General features: G+C 31.1%; 3 protein-coding genes across 5 annotated transcripts; 2 read left to right on the plus strand and 1 right to left on the minus strand.

Annotated features, from left to right (window-relative positions):
* Nucleotides 1–1,158: 1,158 nt before the first annotated feature.
* On the minus strand, nucleotides 1,159–17,174 carry LOC125076189. Of its 3 annotated transcripts, none has more exons than XM_047688220.1 (2): nucleotides 17,030–17,174; nucleotides 1,159–2,529 (listed from the first exon to the last, which is right to left on the minus strand). In XM_047688220.1, the coding sequence occupies exons 1-2, from the start codon at nucleotides 17,097–17,099 to the stop codon at nucleotides 1,352–1,354; spliced, it is 1,248 nt and encodes a 415-aa protein (XP_047544176.1). In that variant the 5' UTR covers nucleotides 17,100–17,174; the 3' UTR covers nucleotides 1,159–1,351. The 3 variants fall into 3 exon arrangements, with proteins under 3 accessions (XP_047544176.1, XP_047544184.1, XP_047544196.1); XM_047688228.1 differs by lacking the exon at nucleotides 17,030–17,174 and adding an exon at nucleotides 2,910–2,973; XM_047688240.1 differs by lacking the exon at nucleotides 17,030–17,174 and adding an exon at nucleotides 2,710–2,903.
* LOC125076179 (dynein axonemal heavy chain 12) lies at nucleotides 3,931–16,000 on the plus strand. The gene is made up of 2 exons (XM_047688189.1): nucleotides 3,931–4,065; nucleotides 4,214–16,000. The coding sequence occupies exons 1-2, from the start codon at nucleotides 3,931–3,933 to the stop codon at nucleotides 15,878–15,880; spliced, it is 11,802 nt and encodes a 3,933-aa protein (XP_047544145.1). The 3' UTR covers nucleotides 15,881–16,000.
* A 2,294-nt stretch (nucleotides 17,175–19,468) lies between the features above and the next one.
* LOC125077047 (activating signal cointegrator 1 complex subunit 1) lies at nucleotides 19,469–22,676 on the plus strand. Its single transcript, XM_047688835.1, has 7 exons — nucleotides 19,469–19,876; nucleotides 20,060–20,168; nucleotides 20,265–20,397; nucleotides 20,723–20,851; nucleotides 21,129–21,289; nucleotides 21,423–21,595; nucleotides 22,385–22,676. The coding sequence occupies exons 1-7, from the start codon at nucleotides 19,765–19,767 to the stop codon at nucleotides 22,657–22,659; spliced, it is 1,092 nt and encodes a 363-aa protein (XP_047544791.1). The 5' UTR covers nucleotides 19,469–19,764; the 3' UTR covers nucleotides 22,660–22,676.
* Nucleotides 22,677–23,210: the final 534 nt, after the last annotated feature.

Here is a 23,210-nt window from a genome sequence, read left to right on the forward strand (position 1 = left end):
AAAAACGCAAATATTGACATTAAATGTATGCTTATTGCCAAGTTATATTTTCAATTTTAAACCTAAATCATCCTTGTCACAATTTTTTGGTTCTGTTAATTGTTAACAGATCTATAACCATGAATTAAAATACAATTAAATATTAACGAAAATTCCTATTAACTGTTAATGTAAAGAGAATTTCTTAATCTATTTACATATCGTAATAGCAAATTTGCCATTATTAAGTATCTTTGTCACTGAACATAAGGCATTTGTCTACAATTAATTGAAATACAGATATCCTGACAAAAAATGAAAATATCTTTCTTCATCAATCATGATGAAGAAACTTTCAGAGAGATAATTACATTTATTTTCTTAAACTCATTTGTTTCTTAAGTTTTTCGAGAGATTAAATCACAAGGTCAGGATCATCCCGTCTACCATAGACGTACTGAGATGTATTCTATAGTATGATCAATAGGTAACTTCCTATTGACTGTTTTCAGTGGATAAAACTTCATACTAAAAATGATCTTTTGAAACTATATAATCCTAATAAAATAATTTTGAATATCTCACCCGATAGGTATTTTCGTATTCCCAAAAGAGATAACCTATAGTATCTTAGCCATATTACTTATCTTTGAGAATATATCACATTAAATAGTATGTAAATATATAAAGTAACTGCGTACAAAATTATTTTTTGATTTTTTATTTAAGGAACAATATGTGTAGTTTGTATTCCATGCAATAAAAAATAACCTTATCGTATTTACTATGAGATTAAAAACGATTAAATGTTATATATAAGGAATTTAAGGGAAATACGAAGGTAATAAATGTTTTATTTAAAATACTTAAACATCTGGAACATTTTAAACATCTGGAATGGAAGGAATCTGTTATGAAAACATCCTGCAATAAAGATAAAGCAATAAGTAACTGTACAGCAATGCGTATCCTAAACAGCAGGCGTATTTTACTTAATTTAAGTTTGCTAAAATAACGTTTTCTTTTTTTAATAGCGATAAAGCTTAATACTTTTTAGATAAAAATCAGTACCAGAATAACAAAGTCCCAGAAGATAATTTTAAAAATATGCGTTCTTACGAATGTTATAGGAATCCATAGGTTTGTATGAGAATAGGAAAATAAGAAAAAATGTAAGTAATAGGTGGATATTTATATTATGTAACTCTTTCTTAATCTACAACAATTAAACAGATGCCAGGCAAAATATCATCACAGTCTTATAATAAATAAAAACTAGACCTACAGCTATTTTTTTTTAATAAATTAATATCACACTTCTGGTTATATTTATTTTTATAAATGTAATATAGAGTATCATCAACAAGATATATCATAAAAATGCAAATAGTAGAATTAAAAGAAGAACAGATACAGGAAAAAAAATGTAGACAGATATTCGAGGATGACATACAGACATTAAAATAAATGAGTCATCATTATTATTTAACCCATCCTTAGTTGGGACTTCGACTATAACAAGTTCATCACTGAACATGTTAATATTAAATTCACATTCTGTCTGATTTAAGCACATCTTAGAATCTGATATATTAGAGTATTGGAATGTTGGTTTGTAAATATCAAAAATGGCATGAATATCATTATTAACAAAATCATTATCACTATAAAATATATAATAGTAATATCCATCAGATGTTACAGTATGGTCAACTTTAAGGGTAGTAAGATCTTCTAAATACTTTGTGTTATTGCAATGAATTGAATAAGGGAAGAATTCATTCATTAATATGTTATCATTGTAACATTCATATAAATTAGTTTCAAAACTGGAAACAGATTTATCTTCTGCCGAATTAGTGGTAATATTAAAAGCATTTCCTCCATGATTAACACCTGTATCTAATACTGTATTAGGGTTATGCAGAGATGGATTAACAACATCTCTTTTATGTTTTGTTTGTTTTCTTATAATCTCATCTGACATATTATTATTATGCCAAATTTCATTTTTGTTTTGCATTACTTCTCGTTTCTTACTCCTAGGTCTTTCCACTGTTACTGAGACATGGTGATTTTTACCCACAAGTAATGGATCTCTTTTATATTTATCACCCTCTAAAATACCACAAGTATTTAATATTTTATCACCTTTAACAACTAAAATTTTAGATCCTTCATATCTAGAACACCCTTTTAACTCTACTGATGCTCCAGCAAAAAGATAAAATCCCCAATATTCAAGAGTATCATCGGGTAATGTCATTGATTTTCTTAATTTTATGTGTCGCCTCTTTTTTGTTAAATTAGGTCTGCCTTTCATTTGGAATGCATTGAAGCTACTGTTCATTTTTAAGGAATGTTTTTGACAAAATATAGAGGATTGACCTTTATGTATCTGTATAACATCTGAATCAGATATTCTGTACATAACATCTGCATATTTAATATTACGTAGATAAAGTGGTGATATTATGAGAATTGCTGGTAGGACTGTTGTTAGAAGGCAAAATATGATAACTCTCTGGGTTCCATGCATTTTACTGCCATCTGAAAAAGAAAAACAGTATGTGATAAATATTTTCTATTAAAGTTATAAACATCTGATGAATAAACAGAATACTTTTAGGTCTGTCTGTTTGTCTATCACAACTTATTTTTTTCTATGCAGCCATGACTATGATTCATATATTATTTTTTATTTTAAGAATACCATTTATTCATACGTACAGGATTATAATATTATATTTATTTCCCAGAATACGTCTTATTTTAGTATTGTTTGTAAAGATAGATTTATGCATTGATATTTAAAAAATCAATAATTTAATACGTGTTATGTTCATTTTTACAATTAGGCGAGAATTATTTTATTAATATTTTAGCTTTCGTTGATATATTTGCCAAATATTTTCAACCAAACTACCTACTAAAAATATGAGTTTGACTTTGACGTAGTATCACCAGATATTTAATGACCATAATCTAAGAAGATACAAAATAATTAAATAGTGACAGCAATAAATAATAAAGTTTAAATTAAAAATAAACATATTCTTGACGTCCATTTGAAGTCGTTAGTCCTCAAATATTAAGTTAAGTCGGTATATTTTAAGTAGGCGATTGGCAGTTCAAGGTATAATAAATAACTGTAAAATATCGATTGTGTTTTACTTTTATTTGTAATGAAATTATTATATCTTCATTTGGTGATTAAGATGACAGAGACTTTTACTTAATTATATTACTGATTCGATTAAATGAATCATCTATTTTTTTTTCCTCAGAACCTTCCGACGACAAATGTAATATAATGTAATACTATTTAATGGTTATATTTAATATAATGTAAAAAAACTTTAAGATCCGTTCATTTCAACCATTTAAAAACATTTTTGACAGTGAAGGCTTATGAATAGCGTTTCTAATTAGATATTTAATGATTCAAGATAATCATCAAAATGTTTTTCTCTATTCTATTCATTCGTTATATATAAGTCGATCATATTATAACATTCAAACATTTGCAATACTTATATTTTTTATAAAGTCTGTAACCAAGACTTACTTTACTAGACTTTTCATAAAAATAATTGCTATCTTGTAAACCTTGCTGTAAATAGTTACATATATAGATAATTCATGTGATATATTTTGATTCACTCGTTACTAAAAAATACATACATACAAAAAATACTGCATTTAAATCACTTTCCAAGTTGTATTTATATCGGAATCAAAGAAAACTATAATACCCCAAAGAGCATATATAAACATCATACAGTCTCGTAGTTTTATATCTGTATAGATCCGTTGCCTTGACGATTTTTATAAATAAATTATTGATTTTGGAAGAGAAATACGCTTATTGTTGAATGTGAAAGATGAACATTTATAAATAATTGTTACCTTGGAGTTTTGTGAGTAGAAGGTATCTGGTAAATATTTTAAATGGAAGAAAGCGAATTAAGAAAACTATTGCAAACTAAAAATGGATGTCGCATTCCTGTTATGTTACCAATACCTGATGTTAATAAAGTCAGTAAGTTACCATTTACGCCGCTTCCACCCTACAACCGAATTAAGGTAAATAGTATCTTCTTACTAATTAATAATATTAAAAAAAAACACATTTTTTTGTCATTTAGTAGTAAGTCGTAATTATATTTTGTACGAAACTTTGGAAATTGGCACATTTTTGCTAACTATAACTAAAAAGTACACCATTTTTTAGGAAAAAAAAGAAAAATTCAGACAAATTTTAGAAGAGAAAGCGGTAGGTAGAAAGATTACCGTTGCTCGTATACCAAATGAACGATATGAACTCGATAACTTGGAAATATCACAAGAAAGGCATATAAATGTTTTACGTGAATGTGCTCAAAATATACAACCTCCACCTATGCTAAAGTCATGGGAAAGAAAAATATGTGACTTAATTCCATTAAAATTGCGAAATGCTTATCCTGCAATAATGGAAGAACTTCTAAGTGAAAGCAAAGATGAATGGAATCGAAACTTGCATGACTTGGCTGTTAAGACTGTAATTCGTGATGTGCCTGGAATACCCCGAAAAAAATATGAAGAACCATACTTTAAATTTAACGGTGTTACTCCAAACTATAATAAAATGATAAAATTTCGTAAGAAACTGAAATCTGGATCTTTATTACTTCATCCATTTATACGACTTATACTTGAATCCTCTGAAAAAATATTTCCGGAATTTATAATCGATTTATCAAAATATAGAGCAAAAGGCCCATTAGATGTAAATGATTTTCAAGTGAAAATAATGGAAGAAATAAAACGGGCTGATTACTTGGTGTCTAGTACTTGGTATTCTGTACTTGTTAACTGGTTAAAAAACCCGAGGTGCCTGAGAGGAATGCAGCCAAAAAAAATTCCAGAGTTTGTGAAATGTGCAACGAAAATGATATCTATGCAAATACAAGAATTAATGCGAAGATCTATAAATGCTATAATAGAATCTTTAAAAGATTCCGAATCCGCACCTTTACTGAATTTAGACTTAGATTTTAATGGTGAATTTCAATATGACCCCTCGCTTGACGAAATGTATAATGTATATCACTCAATAATTAATGCCATTTCTAATATTGCACAAAGACTTATGCCGATTGAACAATATATTAAAATACCATACCATCATGATGCTTTACCAGTGCAATATAATGCGTGGTTACAAAACAATGGTCACGAAAGATTGCAGGCTCAGCTAAATATTGTATTTAATCCACTGAATGTATATTTAGCAAAACTGAGAGTTAATTATCATATGTTGTACGGCGATGAAGCCAAATTAAAACTATTTAAATTTATTGAAGAAGCTAAAGAGTTCGAAGATTCACAGGAAAAAATAATTTATTTTCAAGGTATTAATTCTGATATAACAGCGATTATTGAAAACGAATATTTTAATTGTGCGGTAGTTTGTCAGAGAAGAATGATATTTGGATTAAAAGAAAAAGCTACAGAATTTATAAACGATATCATTGCCGGCATTGTAAAAACACACATAGATGAAAACAATAGCATCTGCAAGGAATTCGAAATAATTGCAAGTAAAGCTTTGAAGGAACCAGAAAATGCTGCTGAATTAGTTGAACAGGGTATATATATATTACACGCAAAAACGGTTTTAGTGGAACAGCTGAAGGAAAGAATTTTGAGACAAATAAATATAATTTCAAATTTATTAGAAATGACGTCCCTATCTCCAGAACATGTAGCATCTAATACAAGAACTGTTAATTGGATAACAGATATAAAACCTATTTTTGAGAAAAATGCTGCATCATATGAAACGTTTAAAGCAGAAATGGAAGATAATCTTTTATCTAAAATTGCTTATCTAAATAAAGAAGTTTTAGAAATTACACCATATCTCGAACTACTAGATAATATGGACGATATTAATCACACACTCGAATATTTGGAATATTTAAGAAAACTTGTTCATCGTCTTGAAGATTGTGATAATTTAGTATCGTGGATTAATAACGAAGAAACTACTTTTAAATTTCCTCTATCTAATTATGCAGAATTAGAAGAATTAAAAGATTTTATAAAACCTTTTCATTGTCTCGTGTACTTGGTACATAAATGGAAACGTAGTTATTATACATGGATGGACGGTCCGTTTGAATACTTAGATCACGAACAAATAGAACAAGATCACGATTACTATTACAAAGAGTTTTTAAAACTTTCAAAGGCTTATAAAGCTAAAATTAAACAACAAATATCGGAAGGTGTTGAGAAAAGATTTCAAGGCTTAGTTGACGATCCTGATATCAATAACTTACCTGCACCTATGAAGCTTTGTGCTCAAGCTATAGCTGAAATTAAGGATTGGCGACCGAATGTTCAAATGGCTCACATCATGTGTAATCCAGCGTTGGTACAGAGACATTGGGATGAAATGTCAAATATTGCTGGATTCGATTTAACACCCAATGCTGGCACATCCCTTAGAAAAATTATTAACTTTAATCTTTGGGAAGATATTGATCAGTATGAAATTGTCAGCGTCGCAGCAACGAAAGAATTAGCACTTATAACAAATTTGAATAAGATGATGGCTGAATGGGTTGATATTTGTTTTAAAACCAGCCCATACAAAGATACTGGAATTTATATACTCACTGGTTTGGATGACATACAAAGCGTTCTGGATGATCATATTGTAAAAACAATCGGTATGCGGGGTTCAGCATTCGTAAAACCCTTTGAATCTCAGGTACGAGCATGGTATGATAAGATTACACGTGTTAATTCTACTATAGACGAATGGGGTAAAGTTCAAAGTCAATGGCTTTATTTGTTACCAATATTTTCTTCAAAAGACATTGTTGCCCAAATGCAAGAAGAAGGGGTAATGTTTGTTGAAGTTAATAACATATATCGTCGTTATATGGGTTCTGTTGATAAAGACCCACATGTATTAGAAATAGCCGGTGGAACAGGTGTTCTAGAGTCTTTCAAAATAGCTTCAAATTTATTAGAAAAAATTAATGATGGTATTAACAATTATTTAGAAAAGAAACGTTTATTTTTTCCTAGATTTTTCTTTTTATCGAATGATGAAATGTTAGAAATTTTATCTGAAACAAAAAATCCACTTAAAGTTCAACCACACCTAAAAAAATGTTTTGAAGGTATAAATAGATTAGTATTTGATTCTGAATATAATATATCTGCTATGATATCGATGGAAGGAGAACAAGTAGAGTTTTTAGAAACTATTAGTGTAGCAGCAGCTAGAGGATCTGTTGAAAAATGGCTTATTCAGGTTGAAGATCAAATGTTAAAAGCAGTTAAATCAGAAACTGAGTTGTCTTACTATGATTATGTTAATATGAGCCGTGTAGATTGGATATTATGTTGGGAAGGTATGGTCGTTTTAGCGATTTCTCAAATTTATTGGGCGGTTGATGTTCATGAGAGCTTGAATACTCATAAGTTGAGTGAACTACAGGAATTTCACAAAACATTAACAAAACAACTTAATGAAACCGTTGCTGTTATTCGGAGAACTGATTTATCTAAACTTAGTAGTATTACAGTAAAAGCTTTAATTGTGATTGATGTGCACGCAAAAGATGTTATACAAGAGCTTATTGAAAAAAATGTGACAGAAGTTACTGATTTTCAGTGGTTAGCTCAGTTAAGATACTATTGGGAAGAAGAAAGAGTTTTTGTTAAAATAATAAATGCCGTTGTTAATTATGCGTATGAATATTTAGGAAATTCAGATCGTCTAGTAATAACACCCCTTACCGATCGTTGTTACAGAACTTTAATAGGTGCTTATTATCTCCATTTAAATGGTGCACCTGAAGGTCCAGCCGGAACTGGTAAAACGGAAACCACTAAGGATCTGGCTAAAGCTCTGGCTGTTCAATGTGTTGTTTTCAATTGTTCTGATGGCTTAGATTATAAAGCAATGGGAAAGTTTTTTAAGGGCTTAGCTTCTTGTGGAGCTTGGGTATGTTTTGATGAATTCAATCGCATTGAAGTTGAAGTTTTATCAGTTATTGCACAACAAATATTGTGTATCGTACAAGCAGTCAGACAGCATTTAGAAACATTCGATTTTGAGGGGACTATTTTAAACTTAAATCCCGCTTGCTACGTTTGTATCACTATGAATCCAGGGTATGCAGGAAGATCTGAGTTACCCGATAACCTAAAGGTACTATTTAGAACTGTTGCTATGATGGTTCCTGATTATGCAATGATAGGAGAAATATCTCTATATTCATTTGGGTTTATTGATGCTCGAAGTTTATCAGTTAAAATTGTTACAACCTATCGTCTCTGTTCGGAACAATTATCTTCTCAAAATCATTATGATTACGGTATGCGTGCCGTTAAAACGGTTTTATCTGCTGCAGGAAATTTAAAAAGAAGCTTCCCTAATGAAAGTGAAAGTGTTTTATTGCTCAGGTCAATTACTGATGTTAATTTACCGAAATTTTTATCATTTGACGTTCCCCTGTTTGAAGGAATAATATCGGATTTATTTCCAGGAATAACTTTACCTAAACCTGATTATGAAAATTTTTTAAATGCTTGTGATGTTGTTTGTGAAAAAAATAATCTACAACCAATAGAGTGTTTCTTATTAAAAGTTATTCAAACATATGAAATGATGATAGTTAGACATGGTTTCATGTTAGTGGGTGATCCATTTTCTGGCAAATCTATGACATTACGAGTTTTATCTGAAGCTTTAACCTTTATGGCTGATCAAAATCAATTAGGTGGATGTGAGTGTACATATAAAGTTCTTAACCCAAAAGCTGTAACTATGGGTCAACTATATGGGGCTTTTGATCCGATTTCATATGAATGGACAGATGGAATTGTAGCTACTATGTTTAGAGACTTTGCATCGGAAGATACCCCTGTAAGAAAATGGATAGTATTCGATGGACCTGTAGATGCAGTATGGATTGAAAATATGAACACTGTTTTAGATGATAATAAAAAGCTTTGCTTAACTTCTGGCGAAGTAATGGCCATGTCAAATGTGATGTCAATGATTTTTGAAGTTATGGATCTAGCACAAGCTTCGCCTGCCACGGTGTCAAGGTGTGGTATGATTTATATGGAGTCGTCGTCATTTGGTTTTGAACCATTTTTTAAGTCTTGGTTAAAAACTCTTAACCCCGTTTGGTTAGAAGAAAATGAAGAATACATTTTTAATATGTGTGCATGGTTATTTGAACCATTGGTTTATTTTGTTCGAAAACAGTGTATTCAACTAGTTACCGCTGGTGATGTTAACCTTATAATAAGTACTTTACGGCTTATAGAAATGTTAATGGATAATGCTGTTGAGGGCGAAGAAGACACTAAGTACACCAGAACATGGTTTTTAGCTTCATTTATGACAGCGTTGGTTTGGGGTATTGGTGGGATATTAAATACAGATTCACGTGAGAGATTTGACGAATTCTTAAAACCTTATTTTAAAGGGGAAAATGGGATTCCTCCTGAAATAGATAGAATTGATGTTTCGATTCCAGGTGAAGGAATGATAATAGATCATTTTTACATGTACAAAGGTAAAGGGTGTTGGAAACCTTGGCCAGATGCTGTTAAAGCAGTTCAAGTGAAGGAGCAGATTAACTTATTGCAAACGATTATACCTACGTTAGAAACTGAAAAATATTTATTTCTTTTAAAATTACACACAAAATTTTCGAAACCTTTATTATTAATAGGGCCTACTGGAACAGGTAAAAGTTTTTATGTCCAAAACTTTTTAATGAGTAACGTTGATTTGGAAAAATTTACCCCAGGTTTTATAACATTTACCACAACAACTTCAGCCAATCAAACACAAGATTTGGTTCTTTCCAAATTAGTAAAACGAAGAAAAAACAATTACGGTCCAACAAAGGGTAAACAAGCTATTATATTTATTGATGATATGAATATGCCCGCTAAAGAAGTATATGGCGCTCAGCCTGCTATTGAATTATTAAGATTATATTTCGATCAAAAACACTGGTATGATCTTAAAACTACCGAAAAGCTATTTATATACGACACCTTTTTTTATGGAGCAATCGGCCCAGTTGGAGGAAGCAGACAGCTAATATACCCAAGAATGTTACGACATTATAATATATATTCAATCAATGAGTTTTCAAAAGAAAGTATGACTAAAATATTTACTTCTTTGTTACAATTAGGTTGGCGTAGAAATGGATTTGGTCAAGACACTCAACCTGTAATTGTGAATATAATAGCCGCAACTATGAATATATATGATCAAGCTACGGAAGGTTTAAGACCAACACCTGCAAAATCTCATTATATATTTAATTTACGCGACTTTTCTAGAGTTATTCAAGGCTGTGCACTGTTAAGAAGAGAATCCGCTGAAAATAAAAAAACATTTACAAGAGTATGGGTTCATGAAATTTTGCGTGTTTTTTATGATAGGTTAGTTGACGAATCTGATCGTTTATGGTTCTTCAATTTATTACGAAAATCAACACAAGACTTTATGAGAGACACTTTTGATTCCGCCTTAGATACTTACCAAAATGATAAAGGAGAAGTTACTCAAGACAATCTTAAAAAAATGATGTTTGGATGCTACATGGATACAGATAGTGTTGAAGGAGAACGGAAATACGAAGAAATACCTTCAAAAGAGGTGTTTTTAAATATAGCTATATCGATGTTGGCGGAATATAATACTATGCATAAGGCTAAAATGACTATTGTATTATTTGATTATGCTTTGGAACATTTATCAAAAATATGTAGATTACTATCAATGCCTTCGGGGAGTGCTTTACTCGTGGGCGTAGGCGGTTCTGGCCGGCAGTCACTTACTAGACTAGCCAGTACAATTCTCGGTCAACAAGTATTTCAACCAGAAATAACCAAATCTTATAGTGTTAAAGATTGGCGTGATGATATAAAATTGGTATTGCGTGAATCAGGTGGTTTGAATAAGGATACGACATTTTTATTTACCGAAAATCAAATAAAAGAAGAAGTTTTTATCCAAAACCTAGACAGTTTATTAAACTCAGGGGAAGTTCCTAATCTGTACGGGTTAGATGAAATTCAGGAAATTCTTGAATTAGTTAGATTAGCAGCTCAAGGAGGAAATAGAAATCTTGATATAAGTCCTTTGCAAATCTTGTCTTTTTTTATTGGTCGATGCAAAGCTAAATTACATGTTGTTTTATGTTTTAGTCCCATCGGAAGTTCTTTCAGAACTAGACTGAGACTTTACCCTTCTCTTGTAAACTGTTGCACTATTGATTGGTTCGATAGTTGGCCTGAAGATGCATTAGAAATGGTAGCTCATTACTATATGGTTAAAGTAAACGTACCTGATAAAGTAAAGACTGCTGCAGTTGTTGCATGCAAGCAATTTCATGTGGATTCAAGAATAGTGTCAAACGATTTTTATAATCAATTTGGTAGAAAGACTTACATAACATCTGCATCCTATTTAAATTTAATAAAATCATTTACAATATTGACTAACAAAAAACAAAGAGAGTTAAGAGCAGCTAAATTACGATATACAAATGGTTTAGATAAGCTTGGACAAGCAGCAGAAGCAGTAGCAATAATGCAACATGATTTAAATGCTTTAAAACCACAGTTAATAGTTATGGCTGCGAAATCAGCAAAAATGATGGAAGAAATAGCAGTTGAAACAGCATCTGCTGACAAAGCAGCCGCACAAGTCAGAGAAGATCAAAAAGTTGCTAATGTTCAGGCAGCAGCTGCGCAAGAATTGAAAAAAGATTGCGAGGCAGACTTAGCTTTAGCTCTACCTATTTTAGAAGATGCAATTGCAGCCTTAAATACTCTCAAGCCAGCTGATATCACTATTGTAAAATCTATGAAAAATCCCCCAGCAACCGTAAAGCTAGTTATGGCTGCAGTTTGTGTAATGAAAGGAATTCCACCTGATAAAATACCTGATCCCGATAATCCAGGAAAAAAAATGTTTGATTACTGGGGACCTAGCAAAAGAATTTTAGGTGATATGGGTTTCTTGGACTCTCTTAAAAATTTTGACAAAGATAATATACCAATAGCTACAATGCAAAAAATTAGGAAAGAATATCTTTCTCATAAAGATTTTAAGCCGCATATTATAGCTAAAGCTTCAACAGCTGCTGAAGGTTTGTGTAAGTGGATTATTGCAATGGATATGTATGATGCTGTAGCCAAAGTTGTAGCTCCAAAAAAAGCAAAGTTAGAAGCCGCAGAGAGAGAATTTTCTGAAACAATGGCAATTTTAGAAGAAAAAAAAGCCACCGTTGCTAGGTTAGAAGCAAAACTGGCAGAATTAAATGAAGCATTGGAAGAAGCTAATATTAAGAAGAAAGCTTTAGAAGATGAAGTGCAATTATGTGTTGATAAATTGTGTCGTGCAGAAAAACTAATAGGTGGTCTTGGTGGTGAGAGGGTTCGATGGACATTAGCTGCTGAAAATTTACAACGTTTATATGACAATTTGGCAGGTGACATCCTAGTCTCTTGTGGTATAATTGCATATTTGGCACCGTATACTTTGCCTGTTAGAAATTCTGTATTAGGTAAATGGCGAGATTTAATCATAAAGCTTGAAATGCCACATTCCGAACAGTTTATTTTCAAAGATATTCTTGGAACGGATATTAAAATACAAAATTGGTGTATTGCTGGATTACCTTGGGATTCATTTTCCATAGATAACGCTGTCATACAAGATAATTCGTTAAAATGGTCTTTACTTGTTGACCCACAAGGGCAGGCTAATAAATGGATTAAAACTATGGAAAAATCTAACGATTTGCAGGTTATGAAGTTTACTGATAGTAATTACATGAAAGTTATAGAAACTTGCTTAGAGTACGGGAAACCGGCCCTAATAGATTGTATTTTGGAAGATGTAGAAGCACCTTTAGATCCCGTTTTATTAAAGCTTACTTATACACAAGGAGGAAAAGAATTTATTGCTCTAGGAGAAAATATCATTGAGTATCATCCTCATTTTAGATTGTATATGACAACAAAACTGAGAAATCCACATTATTTACCTGAAGTTTTTAATAAAGTAACTTTGATTAATTTCGCACTTACGAAAGATGGATTAGAAGATCAGTTACTTGGGATAGTCGTTGCTAAAGAAAGACCCGACTTGCAAGAAAAACGTGAAAAATTAATTGTTCAAGGTGCGGCTAATAGAGCAGCCCTAAAACAAGTAGAAGATGATATATTACGTACATTACAAGAATCGAAAGGAGACATATTAGAAGATGAGACGGCCATCGAAGTTTTAGATTCTTCTAAAATACTAGCTATTGATATAATGAAAAAACAAGAAGCTTCCGTTGAGACTGAAATCATAATTGAAAAATTTAGGCTTGGTTATAGACCTATAGCATCACATTCGGCGGTCCTTTACTATTGTGTTACTGAGTTACCAAATGTAGACCCTATGTATCAATATTCTTTAACTTGGTTTATAAATTTATATATAATTTCGATTGAAAATGCAAACAAGTCTAAAGATTTAGAAAAACGGTTAAAATTCTTAAAAGAAACATTTACATACAATTTATATAGCAACGTTTGTAGGTCATTATTTGATAAGGATAAACTAATGTTTTCCTTTATTATGTGCTCTAAAATGATGTTATCTACAGGTGAAATGGATCACGATGAGTATATTTTTCTCATAACGGGAGGAATAGCAGTAGAAAATTTGCTAAAAAAACCTGTTGATTGGTTGCCAGATAAGGGCTGGGATGAAATATGTCGCTTGAATGACTTACCTTTGTTTAAAGCTTTTAAAGATAGTTTTGTACAAACAAAAAGTAAATGGAAAGAGGTATACGATGACCTGGAACCTCATCGAAAATCATTTCCAGGTGGATGGGATGAAAAATTAACTGACTTTCAAAAACTCTTGATTGTAAGAGTTTTAAGACCAGATAAGTTAACATTTGCAATTTCTGATTTTGTAGAAAAACAGATGGGTCAAAAATACATTACACCTCCACCATTCGACATAGGTAAATCATTTGGAGATTCAAATTGCTTAGCTCCTCTGATATTTATTCTTTCTCCTGGGTCTGATCCTATGGGAGCGTTAATCAAATATTGCGACAAAATGGGATATAGTCACAGATTTAATTCAATATCTTTGGGCCAAGGTCAAGGCCCAATTGCTAAAGCCATGATAGAAAAAGCCCAATTAGAAGGTGGTTGGGTGTGTTTACAAAATTGTCATTTAGCAGTATCCTGGTTACCTGTTTTAGAAAAAATTGTCGAGGGTTTTGATCTAACAAATACTGATCTAAGTTTTCGACTATGGCTAACCAGCTATCCGTCTGATAAATTTCCACAGTCTGTGTTGCAAGTAGGTGTTAAAATGACAAATGAACCTCCAACAGGTCTTCAACATAACTTAAATAGATCGTATCTATCGGAACCTTTAAAAGAACCTGAGTTTTTTGAAGGTTGTCCTGGAAAAGATAAGCCTTTCAGTAAGCTTTTATATGGAATAAGCTTTTTTCATGCGGTTGTACAAGAAAGAAAAAAGTTTGGTCCACTTGGCTGGAATATACAATACGGTTTCAACGATTCTGACTTCCATATATCAGTAATGCAATTGCAAATGTTTTTGAATCAATACGAAGAAATACAGTACGTTGCTATAAAATATTTAACAGGCGAATGCAATTACGGTGGTCGTGTGACTGACGATTGGGACAGAAGACTAATCGTTACTATTTTGGATAATTATGTCAACTCCGGTGTTGTCAATGAACCTAATTATTTGTTCTGTGATTTAGGATCACAGTACGGATTACCGCGAAGATGTGAGTATCAAGACTACCTAAAACACATTGAAACTGTTCCGGTTAATCCTCCACCCGAGGTATTCGGATTACATATGAATGCAGGTATAACTCGAGACTATTCAATTTCAGTCGCTTTAACTACAGCATTAGTTTTAGTTGAAGGTACTACTAGTGGGGGTGAAGGCGGCAATATCGAAATCATACTTACACAAATGGCTTCTGAAATTTTATCTAAATTGCCATTACCCTTTGACATAGAATTGTCACAGAAAAGATATCCAGTAGATTACAGTGAATCAATGAACACAGTACTTATTCAGGAAATGCAACGTTTTAATAAATTATTGAATGAAATCAGGAGCTCTTTAATAGATCTTCAAAAAGCGGTTAAAGGCGTTATAGTTATGTCTCCAGCGTTAGATTTACAATCTAATGCAATGTTATTAGGCAAAATACCGGACAACTGGTCAAAGGTTTCTTACCCCAGCTTAAAACCGCTACCAAGCTACGTTGCAGATTTTATTGAGCGATTAGCAATGTTAGAAAATTGGTTTCAAAATGGAAAACCTCCTACATTTTGGTTATCAGGTTTTTTCTTTACTCAAGCATTTCTTACTGGATCAATTCAAAATTATGCTCGTTCTAAAAAAATTCCAATAGATTTATTAGTATTTGACTTTAAAGTTCTTCGTGTTGATTATGAAAAAGTTCCGCCAGAGTACGGAGTAAATGTTAATGGATTTTTTATGGATGGTGCTAGATGGGATCGCCAAACTTATTCTATTGGAGAACAATATCCGAAAGTTTTAAATGACACGATGCCAGCCGTCTGGTTATATCCAAAGTTAAAAAAGGATTTTGAGGAGAGTAGCAGATATAAATGCCCATTATATAAAACCTTGGAGAGGAAAGGAGTATTGGCAACAACGGGGCATTCGTCTAATTTTGTTTTAGCGTTCTATTTACCTTCAGATAAACCTACTGCTCATTGGATAAAACGTAGTGTCGCTCTCATCCTTCAGTTAGATAATTGAATATTGTGCTTTGTAAAGCGATTATTGTTTCATGAAAACCTGCGATATTCTCTCTTCGCCCTCTGGCACTGAAGTTTTATAACTTTGATATAAAAATATATCATGTAATTTCTTCGCCCATCACTGAGAATAAGATAGGATAAAAAATGTTCAATCTTTTTTTGCACATGGCTTGATGCTTGAATAAATAAAAATAAAGACAAACACATTTAAGGCTTTCTGAAATTTTGGTCTTATGATTAAATATGTATTAAACTTTAGATTCTAAATAATAACTAACCCTCATTTTTTTACTGATAGCTGAATGTAAACGCTAGTGTTAGTTTTTGCTTTAATTTTTTCGTAATATATTGTCTTTTACTATATCTTATAAAATAATTAAATAAAAAATTTAATTATAAAAAAGCCTAGTTTTGATTTACAATTCCTTGTTATCATAAACTAACGAAAAATATATATTATAAGATATTTTTTTATTGAATTAAATTATATGCGCTAGGTATTCAATTGTTATATTGAAAATTTAAATAACCGAAATCTTATCATAGTAAACACATAAGGTACATGCTATAACGATTTTCTCAAAGAGTTTTTGAAGAGTTATTAATAAACAATGGATTGGCCAACCTGTAGCGAATAAAAACTCCAAGAATAAATTTTGTTACTAATAAAAAATATCGTTAAATGTAAAATATGGCAAACGGTGATTACAATGCTATTAAAACAAAATATTAACAAATTAAAATATTGTTAAACATCAACAACAATAATAAAATTATTTTCCTTCTTAAAGCAAACCAATCAAAAAGGAATTAATTATGTTAATACATATGAGATATCAACATGAATTTAAAAAAAATATATCGTAAAAATATTTTCCACTACGATATGACCGTAGAGATGATGTTTAAAGGTGCATGATTTAGATTAGAAACCTAAATGGCGCGAATAATGTAAGGAGCCCAGGCATGTCGGAAAGAAAATCGTTCTACCCAGATAATACGCTAGGCTCGGTATGAATGCCAAGTTGAAAGGAAAATACTATTAAAATTAATAGATTTCAAAAGGAAATAAGTTTAACTAATTTAAAAGCATGGTTGCAACTAATTTAAAATATCAATAATAATCAAAATGATTTAATCGACTCACCATCTTTGTTTTGTATTGAAGTATATTGATAATCAACATTGTAATATGCACTACTTGACTTTTGGGCCATTATTAACAGACTATTTAAAAATTGCACGACGTAATACACCTAAGGCAAATATTGTTGCAATATACTAATTATGGCATTTATCACGCACTGCCTACGAAGCCAATAACAATATGTATGATAAGCTTATCATATATCATTCATAGCTGATATGTCTCAGGTATATAAATGTAATATTATTGTACGTACTTATAAAGATAAGCGCAACAATGTTACAATTTAATAACATGGTTATTTACAGTTTTTAGTCAATCGAAAAACATAATACTAATATTAGGTATATACGAGTATCTAAATATCTTTATTATTTTTCTAAATCTGTATTTTATTTTATTTATATTTAAAGATATGACTATATTTTAATGATTTACATTTGTTATTATATAAACACAACAATAGTAGCGTTAACAAATGTTGTATATAGCACTGGTTAATTATAAATTTTTTATAGGTATGTACGTCCATACCTATACCTCCATAGTTCTAGCCAATGTTTTGATTAAGAATGTATTAATGTCCGTATGCATAATGAAGAATAACATGTCTTCCGTAACTTGGTATGAAATCGATCGATGTGAAATGTCGTTAACCCACTTACAGTGATACTCTATTTTGATACGTGTATCCTATAAATTATATAATTATTATGGTTAATGTCGTATATGACATTCTGAAATTTCACGCCCACATGTTGCTGTGTGTTTCGAGTTTATTTTTACTGAATACTGCTGTTTACTCTACTGATCTATAAACCAATCTCCAAGAACTAGCCAACTGCGCTTTATAAATTATTAAGCATAACTGTAGCAAACCTAATCTCTATATCCTCATAATCACAACCCGATAGGACAAGAATCCGAAAAGGCCAAGGTAATACAACTTTCATCACTTATATCATCAACTGGGATGACCTAGGTATCTGCAGCACCAAAAGGCAGTTATTATAACGATTTTGATATAAACGTCTCGACCCGCACTCATTAATGGGAATCAGACAAGAAGGGATACATCGTGATTAGTGCGTAATATTATCATAACATAAAAAAAAAACTGTAAACATAAACTATTGTGTTTTACATTGAAATAAAGGCTTTAAATGTTGTTTTTTTGTCCTTACAGGTGAGTTAGTAATTTGATATAAGTGAAAATCAATGTATTTTACTCAAATTGTTGTAAAAAAGAAACAATTTTTATGTCCTTATAGAAAAACACAATTACGTCTTTGTTTCACTTACATACCATTATATGTACATATAAAGTTTTTTCAGTAACATTTACTGAAAAAACTTAATATGAATATACACAATGCTTATTAATTTTTCTAATGTATTTCAATTTTTATTCTGATGGAATTTATCAAACTCGTGAAATATGTATTTTTTTACACTGAACAGAAGAAAATTATTATAATAATTTCTCCCTTAAACCAAATGATTTGCTCTTGAGTATTGTAGTAAAAAGTTGTGGTAATGCGTTGTGAACATCTCCTTACATTGTTATGTCATCGAATGGCAAAGCGACACTAAAGTCAGGTGAATAGTCTGCAGTTCAGTTCAGTCGAATAGAGTAAGTATTCGGATGGTTCGGGTAACACACCGGTAACAATTTGTTTTTATTAAGGCTCCTGGGGGAGGAGGGAAACTGGGTTATGTGGGATTCCTACCGACTAAAACTATTGCGATGGCCGTCCTCGGCATGGAGTAGAGAAACTGTGGGATCGTGTCGATATAAGGCATCCACGGCCCCTCCGTGCAGTTCTCCGCTCGTCGCTCGGCGGCGTCCTCGTATGCACTAGTACGACAGCACTAGGTCATCCCGTTTGCCATCCTTCTCAGGTCCGTCTGAAATAGGAAACGTGAAGGAAACGCCACCAGACCACGGGACTGTGCAAGGGCCGAGACGTCGCCTTCATCGTCTCTGGTAGCACTTCCCCTACGTCAAGTATGTTGATGTGAACCGCCCGTCCATTATTAAGCCTGGAAGATGTGTTAAGCTGGATTCTTAGTTTGCTGACACGGAATTTTTGTCGGATAGCGAGTCTTTTTATTTTGATATTTTAAAACTTTCATTTAATGTTATTCACGCCGCGTTTTAGTAATAAGTTTATTTAAGTGTATACTCAACTAAATAATTTATACGACAAACAAGTTGATACGATATAGCGGCAGTTTTTTAATAATAATAAAATCATGCACTAAAACTGCCAACAAAACGAAGAAGTTTTTTATTGTAACAAGTTTTTTTTTTAATTAACGACAAAAATTGTTAATCGATACTACATATCAATTAGTGGCAATAATCAAATCGATTATCAAAATGTTATGTTGCCGCAATCACTAGTGCAAGTGCACTATCTGTCAAAAAGTGGGCAAGTTGGATATGTCATATGGTATATTTTATCCACAATACTGGTATAGGACCTGTAGTATACTTTACTGCAGGTACCTAGTTGGTATTGAATACTGAGTATATACCTTCTTGATAGTTGATACACAGTCACAATAAAACAATAAAATACATTATTATTATAATATTATTTGTTTAGTCTTTATGTTTATTGCTATAAACTAAATTTGTCCAGTGATTATATTCTAAACTAAACTCAGATGTATATGTAGGAATACTTAGCTATAATTATAGTGCTGAGTTTTTAAATTTAAACAATATAATGAATGATATACTGAAACCCGAATTGATTTGGATCGAAGGAAGATGCTATAGAGTAAACGATCCCATAACTAATGTTACAGCGTTTCAAGAGCAAGATTTGTACGAAACTGGTAGTTATTTTTTTTTTTTTTTTATGAAAAGTTTTTAAGTTTCAATAATTACATATATACTTTTTTAAACAAAATTTTAAGTAGTCCATACTTTTTTAATGATTTTATTCTACCAATTTCAAACATGTTTTTATGTAAAAATCAAGGAACTGATCACCCAAGTTACATTTATTAATTTTTCAGAATTGCCATACAATGAGATTGATGATGAGGAAGATGATGATGATGATGATCTTGCCGAAATAACACAAGTGGATAACAGTAGATACTATACCAGTTTTCATGTCTCTAAGTATGTATGCCTTATGCTTACTATAATCATGTTACTAGTTTATTAGCAGATAAGTAAGAGAAAGACTTTTTTTAACCTTATATTAATATTTTTCAGGCACTATTTAGGGTCAATTATTGGTAAAAAAGGTGCAACTGTGAGCAGAATTGGGCGGGATACAAGAACTGATATTAAAATACCGAGACATGGAGAAAATAAGGATATTTCGATCTATGGACCAAGTGTTTCTGTATGAATTTGTTTCACATTGAAAAACCATTTGAAAATTATATTGAAATAGTTTGGAACAAAACTAGATAAAATAATTAGATCTTAGATTTTTTTATATGTCAAGATATAATATCACACTAACAAACAAACAAGCCATCTTTATTATTGTTTGTATGCTGGTTATGTTTGAAATTCACTAAATAGTAAATTAAAAAGAAAAGAAAATAAAAAAAACATTAAATATTATCATTTTCATTAATTATTTATTCTAGAATTTGTTTTGAACATTTAGAAAAGCTATATTGATGTACCTAATTTTTTAAATAAATATATATTTTTTCCAGAATGTTAAAGCAGCTAAAAGAAGAATAAATATAATTGTTATTTCATCTCGAATGAAACAAAGATGCACACACTTTATATCAATTCCTTTGAATCTTCCAAATATTATTAAACAGTTTGAAAACTTTAAGGTAATTGTTTAGTTTGTTAAAAAAATAATAATTAATAATTACAGTTGGCAAGCTTTATTGTAGTTGATTTACTTGGATATACCGACTAAAGTTCATGACAAAACAACTTATTTAAGTTAACTATTCCGCTGCATTGTTTGCTTTACTATTTAATGACAGTCCAGAGTTAAATTGGGCTATCTGGACTTTGATTGCTGTAATTAGCATATCATTTATAAATTTGACTTGCCAGCTCCTTGACTATAGTGCAATCTGAATGAAAATTATTCTTTCACAGGAGCATGTTCTTCGTGACTGTGCAAGTAGAGGCTTACAAGAATCTTTGTTTATTAGAGGAGAGAAACTACATCTAACTGTTGGTGTTATGTGCTTAATGGATAATGAGGAGCGTCTGACAGCCTCAAAATTACTCACAGAAGCCAGAGAAAAATGTATAATGTATGAAACCAAAAAAAAAAATCCGCTATATTGCTCTGACATAATAAATGTTCTAAACTGTGCAATGGTATCAAATAGTATGTCTGATTATGAATTGTTTTTTACCATTATTTTGAATCTTTCTCTTTTACAGGCCACTGCTCAATGAATATCAGCCTCTTCAAATAAGATTGAAAGGATTATCATACATGAATGATGACCCTAAGGAGATAAATGTTTTATATGGTTGTGTTGAAGAGGTCAATGCTCCTTCGGGATTAATTCAGAGAATTGTTGATTCTATTGTATCACATTTCTATAAAGCAGGTATTTTAAAATTAACATGAATTTAAAATTCATATTTTATGATTTTAATGTGTCAAATTTAAATACATTGAATAAATAGACTACAACTGTCGGTATATTTGGTGCCAATTATAAGAAAAGGTCATGATAATATTGGATAAAAGTGTCTGCAACATCAACAAAAAAAAAAAACATACAATTGCTGAACTTTTGTCGGCAATATAAAAACTGTAAACAATATAATATTATGTTTTCGATGTTCTTCGGTGTTGATAATTATCAACACACATCACCAATTGTAATTGGTGTTTTACAACATTCGGCTTTGTCACCTGAAATATACTACTAATAGCTATGTCAACTTCTCAAACCAATAGCAATTAAAGTTTGTGTTAAGTTTTTATTTATTTAGTTGTTTAGTAGTGTTATGTGCAATCCTGTTTTGGTAGTTATCATTCACTCATTACATAAACTACCTTCAAACAGTAACACAAAGGTTGTATTCCAGTTTCAAGGGTGAATGAGCGAGTGTAATAATAAGCACAAGAGATATAACATCTTAGTTCACAAGGTTGGTGGTGTTTTGGCGATGTAAGGCATGGCAATGTTTCTTTCAGTGCTAAATTCTGAGCAGTAATGACCACATGACATATCAACAATAGCCTATATGGCAAGCAACTTGAAAAAATAATGTAACATATTTATAACTTGACAAATAATTTTCATTTACATTACTAGTAAATAAAAAACGAAATATCCAAATCTAGATTTAATGGATTAATTTTAAGAATTAATTTAATATTATAACAGGTTTCATGGATAAAGAATCTGGTCGTGATCATGTCAAACTGCATGTCACATTATTGAATTCAAAATATAGAGGAAGAGACAAAGGTATGGATGAGGAAGCTATTTCAAAACAAAACAATAAACAAGAAACGTTTGACGGTTCTCAAATACTATCAAAGTTTTCTGATTACGATTTCGGCACCACAGAACTGAACAACATACATTTATCTCAACGCAAATCTACGGGACCCGATGGATATTATCAATCAACATGTGTTATTTCTTGTAGAATATAAAAAGTTATAAAAAAGTATTTAAGGTTTGATTTAAAAGTATCAACTGGTTGTTCAACATAATTTAAGGAATATTAAAAATTGGGCAAATAAGAAGAAAAGGTTTTAATTTCTATACAGAATTAATGTAATGAGAATTGTGTTGGAATTTTATAAAGTTAAATATTGTCTATGAATCTACATCTCTTTTAATTTTATTGTCTGTATGCTCCTCATTCTCTTATAAATTACTCACAGCTTTATCATGCATAAAATAAAACATTCAAAATTCAATCGGTATAGTACCTACAGGTATGATTTAAAACAAGTAAGTCACATCTTTGAATAGGTGCCATGCATTTTATTTAGAAAGACTATTTTCATTTATTTTTATTTTAATCTAAATAGTATTGCTAATTTAAATGGATGGTACAGATTTGGTTTTCATTTATTAAAATAGTGCGTTAGGTAAGATCGGTAATGCAGAAACACATAAAAAGTGACCCAATAAGCCGGAAATTCGATCAGTACAATCTTACTGAATCACTACAGGATGTAACTTTACTTTAGTTTAC

This window comes from Vanessa atalanta, chromosome 3 (genome assembly GCF_905147765.1).
Source record: "Vanessa atalanta chromosome 3, ilVanAtal1.2, whole genome shotgun sequence".
NCBI classification, from domain to species: Eukaryota; Metazoa; Arthropoda; class Insecta; order Lepidoptera; family Nymphalidae; genus Vanessa; species Vanessa atalanta.

What these genes read in the sequence shown, in the direction of transcription:
- LOC125076189 (XM_047688220.1), bottom strand. Translation starts at nt 17,099, where the DNA reads ATGGCCCAAAAGTCAAGTAGTGCATATTACAATGTTGATTATCAATAT. An exon ending in TTCAATACAAAACAAAGATG is followed by an intron (nt 2,530 to 17,029) that starts GTGAGTCGATTA and finishes TTTCTTTTTCAG; the next exon opens with ATGGCAGTAAAATGCATGGA.
- LOC125076179 (XM_047688189.1), top strand. Translation starts at nt 3,931, where the DNA reads ATGGAAGAAAGCGAATTAAGAAAACTATTGCAAACTAAAAATGGATGT. An exon ending in CACCCTACAACCGAATTAAG is followed by an intron (nt 4,066 to 4,213) that starts GTAAATAGTATC and finishes ACCATTTTTTAG; the next exon opens with GAAAAAAAAGAAAAATTCAG.
- LOC125077047 (XM_047688835.1), top strand. Translation starts at nt 19,765, where the DNA reads ATGAATGATATACTGAAACCCGAATTGATTTGGATCGAAGGAAGATGC. An exon ending in ACCAGTTTTCATGTCTCTAA is followed by an intron (nt 20,169 to 20,264) that starts GTATGTATGCCT and finishes AATATTTTTCAG; the next exon opens with GCACTATTTAGGGTCAATTA. An exon ending in ATCACATTTCTATAAAGCAG is followed by an intron (nt 21,596 to 22,384) that starts GTATTTTAAAAT and finishes ATATTATAACAG; the next exon opens with GTTTCATGGATAAAGAATCT.